This window comes from Atractosteus spatula, chromosome 16 (assembly GCF_055471065.1).
Source record: "Atractosteus spatula isolate fAtrSpa1 chromosome 16, fAtrSpa1.hap1, whole genome shotgun sequence".
NCBI lineage: Eukaryota > Metazoa > Chordata > Actinopteri > Semionotiformes > Lepisosteidae > Atractosteus > Atractosteus spatula.
The window spans coordinates 8,255,690-8,277,210 of NC_142721.1; the positions used below are offsets into that span (position 1 = coordinate 8,255,690).

Genomic DNA, 21,521 nt, shown 5'->3' on the forward strand with positions numbered 1-21,521 from the left:
AAGCTCAATGACTCATTGCAGCTTTATCTTCAGATTTATATAAAGAAGAGAAGCTAAAACAGTGAATGCGACCTTTTCAAATTTTGGTAAACAGAAGGAATCAAATGCCAAGTTTTTTTATGAGACTTTCTCGTCTTGGTTAACAAAAATATTTAATAATTATAATTATTGTATGCAGAACTTTATTTGATAGGTTGTGTCAGAAACAGCATATCTAATTTAGTTGTGAAGTCTTAAGGAAAAAAATAGATTATAAAACAGGGAGGGCTATAATTTTACTTTCAGTTACTATTAGCAATTTACTATTTGCTATTGTCTAAACTATTTTATGCTTGACTTTACTACTGTACTGTAACAGAGTGGCTTTGCTGTACATATTAAATTTTGATCTAAAGCACTTTGAAGTCTCTGAAACATACAGAACTGTGTTGCCAACTCCCTGGACACCAAACTTGCTTAGTGATTATAAAAAATCCATTAGCATACTTTTCTAGTACACAAACTGACAAGGCGAGATCAAAATTAAAAGGCACATAAAATGTGCCTTTAAGAAAAAGGTTCACTGGAATGGTAGGGCTGTCTTTTTGAACAAAGTTTTAATGTGGTTATAAAACGGCCAGATTACAGTGGAAAAATCTGAGGACAAACTATATGAACCAACAGAGCACCAAGAGTTCTTCAAGGACTTAAAAGAAACAGAGCAGAAAGAGGGGTTAAGGTTCTCTCCTCAAGAGATTTCTAGTTCAGACCAGGTTCTGTCACATCACAAGCCAATTCTTCTGCAAATCTTCTTGTGTGTCTGTCCATTAAAAAAATGCAAAAGTCCTGTCCTGTCCTGAATGATTCTGCAGCAACAGTTCTTGACGTATAGTTCTTGCTCTAATCTCAAAAAGGTTTTTTGAATGAAAAAAAAACATACTAAAAGTCAGACTGTCTTTACCAAGAATAAAAAGAATTACATTGTATGGGGAGGGAAAATGTGACAGAAATGAAACAGGACAGGGTTATCTTTATTACTAAGAACAGCATGCATGAAGGAGTAGGCAACCTTTTTTATTAAGGGGAATAGAAAATGTGCACTTTTACGTTAGAAAGGAATATTGCAGACATGAATAGAGGTGCAAATGTTAATATGTCAGCTTTTATCTATATTTTAACTTTGGAAATAGATATAACTCCTCTGGAGTTACTCCAGTACAAAAGTTCTAGACAAGCAAAGAACTGATCTAGGAGAGGTTGAAGAGTTGATAGAGGAGTTTGGAGACTTCCTTACAGTGACTGGAGAGCTGGATGAGCTGTCTAGTTCCTCAGGAGAGTCCTCCTCTTCTTCAGGGAGGGTAGGCATTGTTGGCGGGTGGCTGGGTCTGGGCCTGAGGAGAGGGCGGCCGTTCTTGGCTGGGCCAGATGGGGCAGAAGGGGGCTGCTCACTGGGTCGAACGCTTAACGCCTGGATGCAAGGCTGCCAGGCCTCGTCCTCTACAGGCTGCTAAAACATGTCACAAAACGCCCCAATCACATTACCTTCTCACAGCTCAAACATCAACAGGCAGATTAAACCATAATACCTTATCCAACATACAGTATATATAGTCTGCAAAGGAACAAAGAATAGGTTTATTCCATGCTGAAAAGAGAAGAGAGAAAACACAACGTTTTGGCTGTGAAGCCTTCTTCAGGTGTGAGCAATATACAGTATATAGTATATATAGCGTTCACTATGCCAAAGTCACCCTTTTCTGAGTAACACAGGTAAGGCAACTGGTGTTCCCAATGGGAAATGCTCACTAGTGGGATTCCTTTTGTCAATCCACCACATTTGCCCCCAGTGAAAGTCAATATTACTTTCTTTAGAAGCTTTTTGGAATCAGTAACTCGCAACTGTAATAAAACACACTCATGTAATTTTATAGGCCTTAATCTTTGACTGTGTAGATATTATAAGTCACTCTTAAAATGTGCAATATTATTTTTCTCAAAGATGTTATGAGGCATTCACACTTCCAGAATAAATGTCCTTGACATTTTATTCTGGTAATATTTAGTCTTGTAACAGATGTTAAACAAACGGATTATTTTAAGAAATTCCACACACCTTCAACAGAAACCTGTTAGGATATTATGTTATGAAGAGAGTGAAGGAGTCACTTTAAATTTCGAATTGTAGAACAGGCCCTCAGAAAGCAGAATGAGATGGTGCTGAAGAGAGAGATGAGCCCATGAAAGCTGCTGGTTTGAATCCTGCACATGCAGGATTGTATGTTGGTTACAAGTCCCTGGGGCTCCATGCTGCTGTGAGGGAAACATCAGGGGGTGGGCTAGTTGGCCAAAAGGCCCTACAAATGCCCCCACAGACTCCCACTCCACTAATCCTCATTTTCCTGAGGTCCACAGGCAACTAATACGTTTCTTGGGCTCCTTGGGGCATTACGAGTGGGAGCAAAGAAAATGCGATGATCAGCTGTTGTATATCTGTCGTGACTCAAGTACCAGCAGTGGTCTAGAACTGACAATCAGACTCAGAACTGTAGTGTTTGCTGTGAATTCATGCTCTCAAAAGTAACAGACATCTATTCCAGTTGTGCTTCATCAGTATCTTGAGAAATTAACAAGCATACTGTGTACAGAGTAAGCCAATAATGACTTACTGCTAAGTGCTGAAAAGTATTTTATGAAGCAGTATATCTCTGACAAACACTTAAAAGCTCTGGGCCCCCGATTTTTTTTCTAAAATAAGGTCTTTACTAAACATTTTTTTATATTTTGACCACTTTTCTGAAATCCTCCCCCTATCCAGGATCCAAAGACTGTTATTTTTGTTACTAACAAACCTGATCTATTGAAGTGCTCGTGATCAAATGTGGCTAAAAGCATTTCATGTGAGTCAGACAGGAATGTATTCTTCCATAAACTAAACTCACCCATATTTCTTAAAAATGTAACAGAAAGATTAACCTTTGCTTGCATTAAATCAGAGTAAAAATGACAAACATTGCCTATATGTTTATAAAGGACATGAATATAAAACAGCGTTGAAAAGGAAAAAGTGAGTTGATTCGATATATTTCTAAATATTAAACACAAAAAACCTTTCTTATGAAAGTTTTAAAAAGTAGTACTCAGTGCAACCACTTTCTTTATATAATATAGCCTATCCTTCAGTAGTAATGACTGAAGCAGGAAAGCCTAGATCTTTCTAACAATGATAAAAACAACTTTAAAACATATTGCTTCTAAGAGAACAATTAAGTTTTATGCTAGTGTTGCATTTCAACTGCAATAACCACAACCAGATTTTGTTGGAATGTCTAATTATAGCTAATACTTTGTCAGTGCGAGTAATTTGTTATGTTATTGCCTGCAGTACATTCCTGCTTCCTTACTCCTTGACGTCCTGTGTCTTTATTCATAAATATGGAACATCCATGTTGAAAGGCTTAGGCTTCCAGTCTGCATTCTAAAACCAATCAACAAGATGGAAAAAAACTCTACTTCATTCTCTGGGCAGCAGAGGAGAATGTCTCCTGGAAGAGACGATCTTAAAAAGATGTATTCCTTAAATGGAAAAGGTATTTGCAGTGGTTTTGTGGTACACATGCAAGTCCGCACTTTCAAGTTTAAAGGACAAAGTCTGGATATGTCATCAGAGATCACCTTGTTGCCATGGTGGTTCAGATGTTGTGGTGTATATAAAACATTCAACTGGAAGTACTTGCTTTTCTGTATCCTATCTACACAGTTGTCAGGTATCCAGCTACAGTACTGCTTCCCTTCTAAATCACACTTCCATGAGACACCCAAGCAAACCTATGTCTCTAAGAACTCACATCCATCGGGTGGCATGCTTCCTTTATACTGAGTTTAGTGATCATTAGATCCTTCCACACGCATTTTGGTAAATCCCTAGCTACATTATTGTTTCTGAATTTGTAATGGTTTTGAATTTGAATAATTTTTAGATTAACACTGAAAACAGAACACAGTATACAACAAAATACAGCAATTCCAAAAACACTAAAAATGGGAGCTCTGAAGAAAGTGGGTTAAGAGAATTAAGATATACCGTAGAAAGATATATGTCTATTTCTGACAGTACCTAGAATAGATTTTCCCTTTCTTTTAGCACATGTTACAAAGAACAAAAATGTTTTATCAGAAAACCTCTCTAATTGATGATAGATTAACCATGCAATCTTCCACACAGGTGATTGTAGTGGGCTTGCGTAAACAGATTTGTCTCCACTGTTACAGAGAGTAAGGGAGACCCATTAACTCACCGGGTCTGTGCGAGTAGCAGTTGTGCTCTGTTTCACTAGGGCCTGATTATCTCCATTGTCCCTTGGGTCTGTCTGGCAGCAGTCAGAGCTGGTAATGACTTTAAAGCTGAAATAAATCAAATTCATTAACAAACTGTTCAGTCACATAGAAACAAGAGATTAATCCTGTGCTGAAAAGTAAAAGGTAAGAAGAAAAAACATAATGTCTTAAGATGAGGAGTGTGCTTCTTCAGCTCCTGTTTTTCACTCCTACTCTAACCAGTTCAGTAACGTACTGTACATTTACAAAACAAACTCCAGAAAGCAGAAGTCTTAGTTTGGTAGGAGAATGGAGAAATAAAACAATTACATCAATTAAACTAAAAAAATTATATTAAAAAATAAATGTTATAAAGCACCTTGCATTATAATAAACAGGCATACATACTTTATGTACAATAGGTAATCAGTTTCTGTCATAACATATGGTAATATAAAATAAATCAATGTAAATGTATTTTTACATGTATAGTTTAGGTTTTGTCATTATATAAGTATTTCTTAAGTTTCAATTTCAACAGTATTATTACATAGTGCATTGTCATTCAGACACTTGGGACTTTAATTGGGCTTTTTATTGTTAGAAAGCTACAATAAAACAATGCAAAATGTTTGACAGTGGCCAACTATTTTATTATGGTGTTGTGTGCTGGAATGAGAAAGTGTGTATAATGTTTTTCATCCAGACAATAAAACAAAGACATAACGACAATGAAAAAACACTTTTTTAACTTTCCAGCTAAATAGAAAACGACACTGAGGTCTTAACTGAATCCTATTTTATAACAGAAGAACTTACCTTTCTACATCTTCATCTGTCTCTTTACATTCACAGTTGTCAGATAAGTGGTTCTGACATCTCCCCTGGCTGTGATTAGGTGACAATTGTCTGACACAACAGCTGTTTGTCTGCAGCTCTGTCTTCAGGAGCTCCAAAGCCAATGCATCTGTTGGAATGATGAACTAGCATTATTAAACACAGCAGTTACAGAATTCTGCATGACAGGAAGTGACTGTCGCAGATTTTAAAATGGAGACATGTCTGAGCCAGTGAAATGTGGTTACTATAAGGACAGAGCAATCCTGAAAAATCTACAAATATACATTTTAATTAAATTAAGATTAGTTTAAACAATTTTATTTTACTGAATCAGTAGCAATTTATCAACAAGTAGTTCCAGAAATAGAAGAAGATGAAGAAAATCTCAGACAACAAAATACAAGTTTAAAGATTTTTCAAGTCAATTTTCATTTTAGGGAGTGTGGTGTTAAGAATATAAGGTAAAGCTTTCTTTGAATTAAGTTTTATGTAACCTCCATTACACCTTTAGTATTTGTTATGATATTTGGAACAATAGTTATAAAGGGTTATGAAAATTATGAAAACATTTTACTGTATGTAACCTCTAAAAAGATATAATCCAGGCTAAATAAACCTATTTCAAACCGTTTCCTGTTACCCTCTGCCAGATCTGTAGGAATCACTTTTGGACAAAACAGGTAAACAGAACAATGATTTGCACAAATTGTGTACCTAGTAGAGAAGTGTCATGTCTTGAACTATCCTTGCTGATATAATGCTGCCCTGAATAAACGCTGAAGAAAGGATGTTGGATTCGTGATGGGCGATCATTGACACAGACAGTGCAGGAGCTCTCTTTATCCTGATGAAGAGAAAATGATATAATACTCGTTCACATAATCTGAGCCCTGAGACAGAGCTAAAGCAGAGTGCAGAGATAGTGGGGAACGTAGGAAGATGGATGCATAAAAACAGATATTGTAAGAAAAACTCTTCAAGGTTATGGTGGTGTTTACATTGACTAAACATATGTCCATCTTCTGATTCTGATACTTAATATATATATATTCCATGACAGATATTTGTATTCCCATTATACAGTGATTATTCTGCAATGACTTTTGCCCTGTGACATGGTATGTATTTTCTATAGTTTGTCCTGCTCAGTGTCCTGTATCAAGATACAATAAGTTACACAATAGTTAAATGGGTGTAAAGCCAATGTATTTTTGATGTGTATCTTGGCAATAACTCCATCCTAGGATTGTTTCAATGTAACAATTCACATGGAACATAACCTAAGAAGAAAAAAACAATAAATAAGAACACCCATCTACCGAAAAACAATCATGTTGAATTTCAGAGTGTTATCAGTTAACTACCATTCAAAGTTCGATAAAGACCTAAGGAATGTTCATATGTATATATTTAGAACTACAAACAAGCCTAATTCTTTTCTGAAACAAACAGAGCTGTCAATCAAAGGTATTTACATTGTCTACCCAATGGAATTCAATTTTGGCATGGTTTGATTTCCACAAAGGAGAAAAACTTTTTCAGAAATATTGTATTCCAATTATCTTTCGGATATTAAAAAGCATACAAAATGAATAATTTCAATTTTCATGGCAGTCCTTGTGATGCAAGGCAACAGCATTCCTCTGTAGACCAAAGACAAGTTGTATGAAAGCCTTAACAGGCAATGTTAAATCAATGAGCTGTGACAAGCATGAATTATTTTCTTTGGGAGTTTTAAAAGGCTATTATTACCATAATAAAGGATTAATTCTTTGTTTCAACAGATTTTTGACCGAGAGCTTTGAAGGCTCAGGACTAGTTTTATATACAGCGTCTCTTTTGTATGGCTGACTTGAAGCAAGAAGTATAAGTCCAATTTAAGAATTGGTCTAGAGCAGAGGGAGTGTATTGAGGCAATGTCACCATGAGAGTTGTATAGAGGGCTATGTTTTCATAGGTCCATAGTTCGATCTAGAAGCACACAGTCACATTCCGCAGAACTCTTAATGTGCCATTTATGCATCCAGTGGCCATAGCAACAACCTTCTGTTTGGATCCAATTTAGGAGCTTCTGGGTTTTTCACAGCAGGTCAAAACCAGGAGGCTTAACTATTAGATATTAGATAGAAGATGAGATATTTATTCTGGATGGCGGGTTCATCACACGTCTCCCCCCAGCTGCTGTGCTGTCGTGCTCTACGAGGGCTTGGGCACGTGTCAAGGATGTTTTCCAGGACACCAAGCAGTGATCTTGGAGATTTGGGAAATCTCCACTGGATTGGTAGGTCAAGGCTATTGATCATGAGGACAACATCTCTGTGTGTTGCTATATCACAGGGCACATTGTTGGAAAAGTAAGACTGGCCTGCCCTGGTAACCATTCCATTTGGAGTCAGTGTTTAGAAGCTCAGAAAGGGTCACCGTTCTCAGTGGTGGTGCCAGTATGATGTAGATGTAGAGTAGACTTAGATTTGGTCACAGCCTCCATTAGCAGAAATATTTGGCTGCAATAGTCAGAACGACTGCATTTATATAGCACTTTTATTACTAAAGAAACCCATAGCGTTTCACATACAGCTCTGGACACACTTCACCCACCACTGAAATATAGCACTGGGGTGACACATGGCAGTCATTATACTGTATGCCAGCATCTCTGCTGCACAGCAGGTCAGATGGAGTCATAAGAACATACAGCATTTACGGAGACTTCTGGGAACACAGATTGGTCAAGCCCAGAGTGGAACTGAGCTGGGACAGCAGGGTAAACAGGCTTACACCTGCAAGTAGAGTTGTGGGATCTTTTAATAAGCAAGTAGGTGGGATCTCTAAACAAAGACAGTAAACACCAGAGGTCATTATATCAGCTTAATGTGATATATGTCTGTGTCCATGTCTTGCTGCTTTGCTCCACCTTCCTCTTGTGTGTATGGTCATTGTGCTAGCAATGCACTCCCCATGCTCTCTTTTGAATTTGTACCCATAATGCACACTTTTCATGTTATAGCTGCAGTAGGCCAGCCAACCTCACTTTATCCTACAGTATATACACAGCATGCATTTTTTGCAATTTAGCTCATGTTAAAATGTACACATTATAAAGTTAACACTCATGAAACACAACAGCGTTACTCGTTTCACCTCCTTTAAATGTTTCCGATTAAGCACTGAAGCCCAGTCAGAAGTATTTAAGGAAGGTGAAGCGTTTGTGTACTGCAAAAGTTTACTGCATTTGAAAGTGCCTCATCCAGGAGCCTGCCAGGAAAAGGCTGCATACATAGACTGGTATTACATTTGATAAGCAAGGAAAACCCAATAAATGCAGGAGGTTAAAAAGAAAACCTCTAGGCCTAATTTGTAAACTTCTCTGTTACATTTGTTACAGTGAGAGAGCTATTTTAAAACAGACCACGGGCTGCTCCAGAAAATATTTTGGTCAGATAACTGGCATGGTTACCAAGGGCATACCCAAATATTTGGAAACTTCCTGAGAGAACCGGGCAGCAAAAAGTGGCTTCTAATACTAATCCATTAAAACCTGTTGAGGAGATTCCTCAAAATGCTTATAGAACCGTTTCTGCTGGGGGCAGGGATGTTATTTGGGAAGAAATTCTCCCCTCCCCCAAAAAATGTCAGGTGGAAATACAGAGTTTAATGAAAGAGGTTCCCCATAACTTCAACCCTGAGGCAAGGATTTGTGGAAAGGCAACAATATAATACGCAAGTGGGATCCCCCACACAATGAAACACAAGGAGTACCCCCACCTGGAAAAAAGCCAACAGAGCAGAGATTCCTGCAAGTGCCAGATTTGCTTTTTGTATGACATCAGAGATTGTAACTAATTCAGCTCTGTACTGTAGTTCCCCTGCACACAGCCAGGGGATCTTTAAGTGAAAATCCACAAATCTTTAACAGTCTGTTGGGCTCTGACAAGTACAAGTCAGCAACTTCTGCTTCTTTGGTGACAGCCGTCAAGAACGAACCCACAACCTCTGCAACTGTGCTGCAGAAACTACAAACATCCTCTATCACAGCTGCTTTTTTGCCACATACTGTAAATCAAACAGAAAACTGCCACAGCAAACAAATTCTGCAGATTTCAGTAATACATTTTAAAATGGAGTTCAGTTGTAAGCTCACTGACACTCAAGTGAGTATCTGATGAGACAATATACCACTATGTCTTTTTTTGGACCGAGGTTCTGACCTAAAGGTCTACAACACTCAAACTTCTTTCTCTCTCTACACATGCACACTTCTATATGAATTCCCCTCTCTCAGTGCATCTTGTAAAGATGTGTACATATTTGTATGTTGTTTGTCAACTTGCCCACTATGCCAAAAAAAGAATAGATTTCATCCACCTCTTCAGAAGCACCAAATGCATTTAAAAACATCAGGAAAAAAGAAAATATACATGGTTTCTTTTTTTTTCACAAAATAAATCATGGGACACAAAAAGAAACATGTCAGTATAGTTTCCTGTACATCGAACAGTTTAGGGCACCACAATATGCTATACCGTGGGGTTTTTTGCAGTTTGAAACAATGATGTTGTTATCTCCTTTCCATTGTATGACAGCGTGCCCTTAAGGATAGCTCTTAATGTTAGAAAACTGCAAAAGCAGAGATATCCGATACATCTGGAATTCACAAAATCGCATTATTTTATATCATTTCCTGTTTTGTTGTACTTGTGCTGCTCAGTGAACAGGAGCCTGAGGGGCTCAGTGCTGTCTGTGTCTATTTTAAGGACATGTCAGCAACATAAACTTGGAAAGGACACAGAGCATTTACCCACTCTTAGAGCTGAGGGGTCAAATGTCACCGTAAGGCAACGCATTTAATTATTATTTCATGAGAAACTAAATGCTATAACCTCTTTACTTTAATGTAAGATAATATAAATCATCAGAATCTGTTTAAAATATGGTTGTCTATAGCACACACAGTTAAATCAGGAATGTGGAAGTAATACTGATGGCATAAAAGAAAACAGGACGGAGAGCGTGAGAGAGATAGAGGAAGAGCTTTATACAAGCCCTTATGTATTAACTGACCCAGTGTTATAATAAATGAACTGTATTGTACATTAAGGAACTTTTAGCATTTATAATAATCTTTAAAAACAACTCATTTCCTGAAGATAAATGTACATTCAAATACAGAAATACACATTTATCCTGAGAACTGTCTGCTAAATCCAAACGTTACTGTTGTCTTTTGGCCGCAGTCTATTAAATTAAGTCTACCGGTTCTCACTGCTATGCGTCTCCAAACCAGATTGTGACGTATGGAAAAACAGAAGAATGCTCAGTCACTGTATTCCTATCAAAGCCTTAAACACAAGCATTGCCTTCAAGTACAAGTGAACAGACATCAACTTCACATTTTCAGGCATACACATCTCAACCATGCTTATGAGCAAAATGTATCCCTCTTTCCTGAAAAAAAAAGGCTGTACAAAGCACATCATGTATTACTGTACCTTAACTTCAGCAGAAGGTCCCAGATGTGTCTTTCAGAGTACACAAACAAACACCAATTTCCAGCTTCCTTGGATTTGAAGATTTTACCTAAAGCTGAACAATTCCTAGTCTTTTTTTCCTCTTTTTTAAGCCAGCCTCTCTTTCACTCCTGGGAGCTTTTACCATTTAAGGGCAATGTTTCATCTGACTCTTTTGGCTGTGCAGTGGCTGCTTGAGAAGCTTAAGCAGAAGAATGATTGCAACCACTGAAAAACTCTGCTCCTTGAAAACCACTCTCTCCTTTTTTTAGTTTGAATGCAGTTAAGCAGTTCTCATCCGAGACTCCTGAGAGAGTGGAGAGAGGAGCTGACGTACATCTGAGCTTCCCATATCACCATGAATCACAAAATACAGCAAATACAGTGCCCTTATCTTCAAAAGAAGAAGCCCGAGACTTTGCATCTAATTGAATCGTTGCTATTACTATCTTCTGCACATCCCAAAAATTCTTAAAAGCACCTTGAGCAGAGAGTGCAAATTCTACAAGGCCTCTCAGCTACACATTCTAAATGAGTACACTGATATTTCTTAAATGAAAACAAGCTAAGGTTATTCTTTGGTTCTAACTTCTAAAGTAACAGTAGGAGTCCTACAATCTAACATGGAAAATGCATTCATTGATTGTTGATTCAAATGTGTCAATACACTGGGTTAACATCAGCATTAAACATTTCCAGCAAATTCCCTTCTCTGCTGATACTGTATACGTGAATTCATTCTTTTTAAGAGGGGTGTTTGTGAGTGTAAGGGGGTGTTTGCTTTATGAAACTAAAAATAAATTGTTAAATAGCTTAATCTTAATCTCCCAGGCTTCTGTTATCCTGATATAGTGTTTTTCCATTTCACTTGTAATGTTCACTTCAGCTGTGTAGCTTTTCAGTGCATCAAAGATAGGTTATTAGCATTCAGTCTGAATGTAAATTTTATTTTAAAGATGGATTTCTGTCAGCTGTCTTGAAAAACTCTGTAAAACCTTTTAAATGATTGCTATACACAGGGCATTGCACTGATCAGAATGTTAAACTTTAAAAAAAAACTTTTTTGCATTCTTTCATAAGTCAGCAGTATGCTAATTAGAAACTGGTTGTGTGGTTTTACATCAAGGGCAGAAACCGTCTTCTTGATCCCTAGCTTTGCTGCTGTGGATAATAATAACAATAGGTATTTTCATACAGTACATGAAATTAAATTAAGAAAAATAAAAGGGAAAAGGATTTAATTCACATTCTTAATATTACCAATCAAATTATTATCATAATTCACAACCAAAAAAATCACAACCAAAATTGAAAAAAAAACTATATGTAGTCATTTTTCTGTTGTAATAAGTGACCTGTGGTTTTCAATAAAACCATCTTTCTCTAAAATGAGCACCGAAAAGATGAAATATTTAAAATGTGCTATTCTAATTTTCCTAATCAAAATGTGTATACAGTCCAACTGGAGCTCTTTTTGCCCACTCACATCTAGTTTCTTGTCTCTGCTGTTTTTTTGTTCTTAACATGAGCCCTTCAAACCTGATCTTGTAGCTGTAGACTTAAATTATGCTGTTAAAAGAAACACAATGTTTCGGCTGTAGAGCCTTCTTCGGGTGTGCACGAAACATTGTGTGTCTTTTCTTCTCTTTTCAGCATGGACTAAACCTTTACTTGTTTCTTAAAACATGCTTATTAAATCCCAACAACAGCTACACAACGTTGGTGCTTTCAGTGTCTTTGGCAATACTGAAGTTAAACATGATGACTGAAATTATTTTTTACCTTGAGTTGTCACATAATGCTTACGATACAAACACAAGGGTATCATTTTTCCATCTGCATAACAATTCCAGGTTAGGAAATTTGTAATAAGCAGTGCTTACTTACCTTGTCTACCTGATGCTGTGAATTCATTAAATGCCTTCATTTTGACATGGTTAAATTGCTGTAACAATTTGTTTATTTGGAAAGATCAGATAGAACAAAGCTTCAGATCTCTCAAAGTTAAGTATTATTTTACTCTTCAGTGCTATAAGTTGTGTCTCTATGTCTTGTGTGTATTCTTTACTGTTTAAAATATTGTAAAACAGTTACCCCTTTCTTGACTTTTTTATGATCAGCAAAGATAAGTTAGACCATCAGTCTGGGACAAAATATTTGAAATGCTTGACACTACTGGTACCAATGAAACTGCTTCTTTCGTTGACTTAATGGAGAATCACAGATTTGTTTTCTAGCTTCAAGATTTTGAAGACTGCTCTTAAAGTTTACAGTTCTGTATGAGCGGTATATAAAAGGTAATGAGAAATAACCAAGCAAAGAAACTCGATTCACACAATTAAAAAATTCAAACAATTCTTTCTAAATTTATCTAGAGTCAAAGGGTTTAAATTTAACAAATATATTGCCAGCATTTTGCTCACTTTTTAGAAAATAATCCCCAACTGCATTTTAACGCAGAAATGATTTCCAGATACAGTCTTTTGGCATTATTAAGAGAGAAAGTAGAGAGATATAAGATACCAGTTGATGAACACTCACAATATCACCTAGTGTATAGAGTTTAACCTATCCAGCAGATACAGTAGCAAAAGGGAAAAGGTATTTTTACATACAAACTGTGGCATGATAAGTTGGTTTGATAAAAATTCCCACTGGCATTGCTTTTGAATAATGTTTTTTAAATCAGATATACTGTTGTAAAAATGTTATTTTAAAAACAAAAGTCTAAGACAATATCTCATGATGTATATCCAACCACCACACATTCTGATGTCTACAAAGCCTATAAATTCAGAACTAAAGTAAAGACATGATTGTTATAAACTCTCAGCATTCTCACTGGCTTAAAATTATTTAGACCTTTTTTTAAAAAAAAGAAAACACGTCAAGCTGTCCAGTTAGTTTTACATTTTATTTAGGAAATGTTGTTCCCTTACCTTGCTTTGTCTTGTGGTGCTCAGGGAAATGGTTTCACCTGTGAAAATAAAATCAGATGCAAAGTAAAAAAAATTCATTTGCATTTGAGCCACTGTCCATGCAAATTAAAAACTGTTTTAAAACCCATTTTTCTGATGACGCACCCAGAAAATTATGCAACCTCATTGGTGGCCTCATCCTCCACACATATTTAAGCAAGGAAAGCGCATCTCTTTCACCTCTTTTCCATATCTAAGGGCAACAATAACCTGGCAACCATTTGCATGTAGGGCCCATTCTCTGGTGAAAAATACCAGGCCTACAATGACCTCCTTGTGTCACCCTTCTTTTGTACTGATAGAAAAAGAAGTTATAACTCTATGACACACTCAACATGTCCAGAAACAAAATTACCATACAGTGAAACCCAATAATAATAATAACTTTATTTGAAGCAAAGATTCACAGAAGCAGTCTTAATGGTATAATCATATTTAAGAAATCTTAGGAATTGCTACTAAAAGCATTTTTTTTTAATTCCCAACTCTACAAAACTCAGATATCAATGTCAAGTAACTGATTTTTTTAAGTTTACGTGAGACAAAAATGGTTCATAAAAGAAAACACACTTCAAAAGATTGTTAAAACTGAAAGACCAAAATACAAGGTTATATGCTATGGGCAGACATCTTATTAGCAGATGATGCCTTTTTCTTTTTTCCACTTCTGTTAAATCGGTTCTGTTTATTTTTTTAAATAAAATGTATAGACATTAATGTAAAGAAACATTGAGGTACACCTATCTTTTGTTAAAAAACAATGGATAATTCTGGCTCAACAAACACATTCAAAAATCTGAGTTTTAGTTTAAAGTAATTTTCTTTTTGCTGTGTTGCTAGGATGCTTTTTCTCCTAAATGGAAGCCTGATAAATTATGCATATGCTAGGTTTAATATTTGCTTTTTTTGTTCAAGATGGAGGGAAACATGATAGTGAAAACAAAACACTCTTGGGTGACGTAAAAACAAAGCTTGCAATGCGAACAAGTGGCACTGTACAGTGTGTGAACTCTGAACAAGGGACATTCAGACAATTTCCTCCAGAAAGCAAAAACAGAAGCTACTTCTTTTGAATGTTCTGTGAAAGCTTTGCTTTGGAATGTGGCTCAGAAATTGAATTATTCTTTCAGTAGTTAATGTAAATAATGTTGTTTTTTTCTGTTGTGCTTTGTGTTTTCAAAAGGCAAAATCAAACTCTTTAGACAGCAAACAGAATTAATGCCCGACAAACCAAGTTTAACCCTTAAATTTATCCTTTTAAAATGATCAATGAGTCAAGGTTTGAAATAATTAGAAGCTACTTTCCATGTAGGCAATATTTCTTAATTTATTGCCTTTACAAACTGCGAACAACACCAGTGATTTGCACATTATATCTGAACACAGTAGTTCAGAGTTTGGGGGTAAATAAGAGTAGAGTGTGACTCCACATTCAAATAGACAATAATTAACAAATTATTTGATTTTAAGTGTTGAAGGTTTTAAAAGCGTATTGAGATAGTGCTGTAAAATATGTACTGAGAATTCAAATTAAACAGAAACACAATTAAATAGGATGTCTTTTTAATCTTCTTTGGCATGCTTTCAATTAACTCATTCAAAGCACTCTGGGTCATGAAAGGCCTTTAAGATCTCAGAGGAACATGTGTTATGTGATAAGAAAGTCCAACTGCTGACCCAGCTTTCCACAGGACCTTTGGGAGATTTGTCTTCATCTCCAATAGATGTCTTAAGCAGAAGACTAGCTGGATTCACTAAAGCAAACAAACCCCAATGCATCAGGACTTCAGTAATGTCATTTCCTTGGATTCTTACTCCGAGAAAATGTAAAGAGATGGAATGGAATGACATGCTCATTAATCCTCTCTTTGGATAGCTTGTATTGAAGCATTAAAGCAGAATTAACCTTTGGAATCAGGGGTGGCTTTAGACCATAATGATTTTATAAGGGTACTTTAGTTTTAATAATTAAACATATAGCTTTTATAGCAAACAAATTTGGTAACTCCTCATGTATCTGTGAATATAAACATTGGCTTTTTATGTTTGCCTTGAATTTATTTTTTCTTAGATTTTTTTTCACTCAAGCTACACTGAATTAGGGCCTGAGAGAATGATACTGGCAGAATGCCATGACCAATGAATGACAGGGGTCTCTGTGGACACAACAGGAAAAGAGCAGCCAAGGAAAACTCAGCAATTTAGCAACGGTTTCAAGTTATTTAACTTTACCATTTGTAACATCACAAGGAGAGGTCTGGCAGATGGTGGTCGCTTTCGGAGCCGGACAAGTGAATTTCTCTGTATTGTGTGGCTCAGAAAAGGCCACAGAGGGTGATCCACACGAAGCCCCAGTGGGTGATCTGGAATCTGTAGGCTTGAGAATAAAACCAGTGGTCAAATGTTAGTTTACAGTGTCACTCCTCTTTCCCAGAAGTGTGAGTTAAGCACTTGGAACAAACGTCAGAGGTAGCATTCGGGAAAGAGTGCAAAAAGTCAAGTTCGCATCAAGACCATTGAAACACAAGTGGCATTTCGTATTGTTCAGATAAACAGATAGTATCAGGCAAACTGAAAATAATTACTGAACTTGGGGAAAAATATTGAACAAAAAAAAATAAAATAAAATGAAAGGGTAAACTATGGCATTGACATTAAACAGAACTTCAGTGAGTGTGTCCATCTATTCGTCTTCCCCTGCAACAAGAACTAGTCTTTGTTTTATTTTGAAATTAAAAGAACTCTGTTCAAATACAGGCCTATAAACAAAAGAACACATTACAAATGTCATTCCTCCAGTATCATAATGTCATCTTTGCTCATGATGGAAAGATGTGCAAGGTCAAACATACAAGAAAACAGAACCTTCCTTTATATTACATTTCTTTTTGTAGACCATTATTGTTTTGTATAATTAAATAAATGTACTGATGCTCAGTAACTGAGGATATATGTCTGGTAATTACAAGCATACACCTTTGTAGTTATCTAGAGCTTTTAATCACCCTTTCCTCTCATGATCTAGACAGATATGTCAGCATAAGTCTGTACTGTGAAAGGATGCAACAATAGACAATCTCTCAGAGGAACTGGCTTTGATTTTCATACACATGAAAGAAAGCTTTACATGATGCTCCTGGATGTTATACTCTGCATTTCGGGATAGGTGCTGTGAGAGAATTTTTAGGAAAATAGACAGATACCTCATTTTTTGCTGAGACCCTAGACTCCAGCAGGTTGAACTGTATTTCCGCATTTTCAGCTCTTTCCAAAGCAGCTTCGATTCTTTCTGTCGCTGCATCCAGTTTTTCCTTAGCAACCACAAACCTCTGCTCGCTTAGTCTGATGAGCTCTGCCACTTGGCTCGTTGTTTCCTCCATTTTCTTCAAGGACCCCAGAAAGCTTTGCAAAGCCGATTCTTTTGAGTTACTGATTTCTGGCTCACAGGTATCTGCATCAGCTGAAGGCAGCTTATTTTGTGCTGTTTTTTGTCCATCTTCCATGACCTTTTTTTCAGGTAAAGCTGCTCCTTGTTCCCAGGTTGTATGGTCGGTGGGCACTGCCTCTTCACTTGTTTGGCATCTTGTTTCAGCCTCAGGAACTTTTTGCTGAGCCTCCATTAATGACGCTTCCAAATGACACAACTTGCTTTCCATCTCCTTGATTATGCCCTGGGCTTGTAGGAGCTTTTCTTTTGTTTCTACACACACCCGAGTCACCTGAGCAGTTTCGTCTTTGGCTCTGATTTTCTCCTCTTCTGCTTTTAAAGCTCTCCACCAGTTCATAGCAGCCATCTTCTTTGCCTCTTTATTGTCTTTCTCAGCCTCTGCCAGCCTCTGCTCCTGCTCCAATACCTTATCCTCAGCCTCAGACTTCAGGACTTTCAGCAACTCAAGCTCTCGTATTCTGTAAAGAAAATGTGATACTTATTAGAACTATAGTACATGAAAGTTTTAGCCCAAGACTCTGCTTGAGAACTTTTTTTTTCTATTTTTCTGTCAAGCAAGCATCCAAAGTTATTATTAGGATCAAATATAAAAACTGATTTAAACGAATAAAGAAAAAATAAGAATATGATCTCCTCCAGATCAGTTCTTGCTCTAATTATTATTATTGTGTAGACATTACTGGTCATTACTAGAGTACATATCTGAAACAAATCAACACTTCAAATAAAACTCACATACACATTTGCCAGATGCTGCTTGGTGCTTGAATGTTGCTGCTGACATTGAAAGTAGGCTCTTTCTAATCTTTCCACAACTTTATTCCTGGCACCTTTAATTGTATCCTGAAAGAAATGAAAAGAAAGATTTCCACCAACATTAAACAGGTGAACATTACATCTAATGAAAATGGGTGGTGGCAGTATAAAGATACTCTTCTTGAAGCACAGACCAGAGAAATCCCAAGAGTTATTAGAATAAGTTAATTATAAGTTATAAGTTAATTAAAGGCCAGAAAGCAAGGACCCAAAATTATTTAATAAATCAGTTAATAGAAATGCAGAGAGGAAGAAAGCGACATATAAAATTATAAAAATTAAAAAGATGCAGGAGGAGTAAAGATAAAAGAAGAAAAGGAATTTCGCAATGGATACTAAATGAGTAAATGTTTTTGTCAGTATTATAAAAGCAAAAGTATCTTGGAGCGAATAATGGTTGATTGAGCTGAATCTCTGGCTTTGGGAATGGGCTGACTGAGAACCAGAGGTTTGTTAGCTACTAGCAATGAAAGTAGCTAAAAAAAAGGACTCCTCTTGTCTGTATGTTTTTATACATTCTTATGTTTAGCAATCCATAACTCAAATGTTAAGCTATTGATAAGCTTTGACTTTTACCACAAAGATCAATAAATGATCTCCCTAATTATTTTATGGAAATGGAATAAACAAGTTGTTTTAAACTGGAAATGAAAATAAATATCACACCTGAGGTTTCAGTAATATTTCTGTTTCTATGCCTATAAAAACACTGCACCCCAAATCTAGTGAAAAATTTAGAGAGGCAGATAATCCAGTGTTAGTCACAAAACTGACTAGAAGAAGAGCTTCTTACGTAATGTGCTGTGATCATTCACAGATTCCCATACAAGAGCTGCGTTTTGAGACAGAAGGGGGTTAACTATGTAGTAACCCATATTCTAAATACAACTCTCACAAGCGTCATAATTACTTACAGAATTTGACTTTCAGACAAACAATGCTGGAAAGGAAGTCATCAGGGAAATGTAATTTAGGAGTACATGCTACGGAAAAATATTTATAATTGTGTATACAGATATTATTTATATAACCAATCTATACATTTAAGTTTATACAGTACGTAATGACTGGTTTTAGGCGTCACTCAGCTGTTTGCCTCTTTTTTAACATGATTTCAATATATAAAATTAATAATATTTTCCTAAAGAAATTATCCTGGCTGGTTTAAGACTCCTGTTACATGAATGCCAGTATCTTTGAATATTGTTTGCTCTGTGTAGCACACGGACACCTTACCCTCTGTTCAGGTTCAGTGTGAAGCATTTGAATGTGTTCCTGTGATTTAATCTGATGCAGAAGCTTCTGAAACTCATCCTTCTGGTTGGTGGAGGACAATAGCCCACAAAGAGGACTGTTTGCCTCTTCAGTACTGCCAAGCTACAACAAAAATGTCACAGCACTACAGATGTTGTAGAATGAATTACTTTGTCACTGATATTGAGCGTCAGCTAATAGCATTATAACAGTTACAACCATGACCATAAAAGCTTCAATTCTTTACTGGGTTGTATGTAAAAAGCAATGTTTATTAGTCTTAGTATTACAGTTAGCTCTAATGCCTGGATTGATACAAATTTAAGAACTTGATAATATTTCAGATCAGCTATCTATCAGTGGGGGTCCACTATGGGAGATAATGTAAATTCAAATGCTATTTCATAAAACTAAAACTTTCCATCCATCCCTTTTCTAACTGCATTATCCAATCAAGGCTGTGGGGTGTAGCTGGAGCCTATCCAGGCAAGCCACGGGTACAACTCTGGATACACCCTGAATGGGACACTAGTCCATCACAGGTCACACAGACACACACATTCACACCAGGACCAGTGTTCCCAGAAGCCAATTAACCCACCAGTTAGTCTCCGGGCTGTGGGAGGAAACCCACGTGAACACATGCCAATAGCCCTCCAGGACATGAACTCAGAGGTCCCGCGATGCAAGGCAGCAGTGCACACCACTGTGTCACTTTGCCACCCATTAATATTTTTGCCCATTAAAGACAATGAAGTATAACAATGAAGTTATAGTGTAATGTAATCATGTAGTTTTTAAAGATCCATCCAGCCATTGCCTGCATCTGTTTTGGACACATCTTTCACTGAAAATGAGATACCAGAATGGACACAGCCACAGCAGTTGTCACTGTGATACTCTTTATTTTTAGTCATCTCGTATTACCTTTTGCAGTTCCTGGATTTCTGACTGTAGTGAATGTTGATGGGGAGTAGTGTCATACTTTCCCAAGGGACAGGGAAGGGTTACATTGCATCTGCAAAAACCAAACTGTTAGATTAAAGTCCTCTAAAGTGGCATTCAAACACCTCTTTTCTGTACTTCACCCTTCATACCCTTTATACCAGCACCTCACCTGAGCACGGCTGCTACGAGCTGGAAAAAAGAGCAGCTGTCTGATCCGTCTGGTACAGCACAATGAAACTGGTCTGTCTGTGGTGCAGTGAAATAACAACATGTGTAGCACGTCTTACTTCAAAATCAAATATGTTCCAAGTGGCCTGGCATATCTGTATGGTTCCCTCTCCCAGCCAACAGGCTGGCATAAGTTTCCTCATTGTTTTTATAGAAGATGATTTACATATGGACACATTGCCTACCTCGACAGCTCATGCCGAGCATTTTCTTGAAGTCTCTGTACTTCTGAATACATTCCCTACAACAAGTATTACAGTGCATTACTTATTATACTACACAAACAGTCCCATTTTCAAAACAATATAAGTATACCTGCAAAATCATAATCTGTATATTGGCATTCTTACTTTGGGAAATATTACAGTTATGTAATTACTCAGGCAGTACTGTAATCTTCATGCATAAGATGATTTCTCAATTTTACCTTGCATTAAACATTTGCCATGTTGCAGACCAGATCTTAAAGTTCTTGTCTTAAAAATAGTGAGGATTTATTTTCATCTTAACTTGTGTTTTGAAAAAGATATACACAAAAATGTAATTTTTGCAACAGTTCACATTATATTACAGATTTAATTCATCTTCTACTACAAATGCTCAATAACAGACCCACATAATTTGAAACACAAGTTTACTGTTACACAAACCAAACATGGAATGAAAAGAATACCTCAATGATTCTGTGGTTCTCCATCTGAGAGAATTTTAACTCTTCAATGAGCATTGTTTTCTGAAATAAAATAGTTTCCATAATTTTCAGTTCAGTTTCAAAGTCAAACAGAAAAACATGTTTCACACATTTCCATTTTGAATATGTTAACTCACCTGTGTGATTTCCCTGTCTTTTGACGCCAACACAATTTGTGTTTCATCTAGTTCCTTCTGTAAAGCATTGAAAACATAACCTAAATTTTTCATTGTTTTAATTACTGTCAAAATACAAAATTTACAGCTGTATTTGCTTTAGTTCCAAAGGCACTCACCCTCATTTCAGACTGCATTTTCATTAGTTTGCCAAGGCGGGTTTTGTTAAAGGATTTCTCTTGGGCAAGTTTTTCGTTCTATAAAACATGTTCAACATGAATCCAATGTCACTATATAATCCAACAAGCATTTTTGGATGAGAGTTGACTGCAGTCTTATTGGTTCTATTTTGTGAACAATGTTAAATAGATATTTAATTTGAAATAGGTATGATCTAAGATA

General features: G+C 36.5%; 1 protein-coding gene across 1 annotated transcript in view; it reads right to left on the minus strand.

Moving 5' to 3' along the window:
* irag1 (inositol 1,4,5-triphosphate receptor associated 1) overlaps window positions 1-21,322 on the minus strand; it is a 40,484-nt gene extending 19,162 nt beyond the window's left edge. Inside the window, exons 1-14 of the mRNA XM_088934533.1 lie at window positions 21,299-21,322; window positions 21,141-21,197; window positions 20,986-21,045; window positions 20,498-20,553; window positions 20,064-20,154; window positions 19,119-19,259; window positions 17,806-17,909; window positions 16,822-17,524; window positions 15,851-15,995; window positions 13,580-13,617; window positions 5,848-5,977; window positions 5,113-5,260; window positions 4,275-4,380; window positions 1,274-1,486 (exon numbers count right to left, since the gene is read on the minus strand). Coding sequence (XP_088790659.1) covers window positions 1,274-1,486; window positions 4,275-4,380; window positions 5,113-5,260; window positions 5,848-5,977; window positions 13,580-13,617; window positions 15,851-15,995; window positions 16,822-17,524; window positions 17,806-17,909; window positions 19,119-19,259; window positions 20,064-20,154; window positions 20,498-20,553; window positions 20,986-21,045; window positions 21,141-21,197; window positions 21,299-21,322 — 2,016 coding nt within the window. The remainder of the gene's footprint in view (window positions 1-1,273; window positions 1,487-4,274; window positions 4,381-5,112; window positions 5,261-5,847; window positions 5,978-13,579; window positions 13,618-15,850; window positions 15,996-16,821; window positions 17,525-17,805; window positions 17,910-19,118; window positions 19,260-20,063; window positions 20,155-20,497; window positions 20,554-20,985; window positions 21,046-21,140; window positions 21,198-21,298) is intronic.
* Window positions 21,323-21,521: the final 199 nt, after the last annotated feature.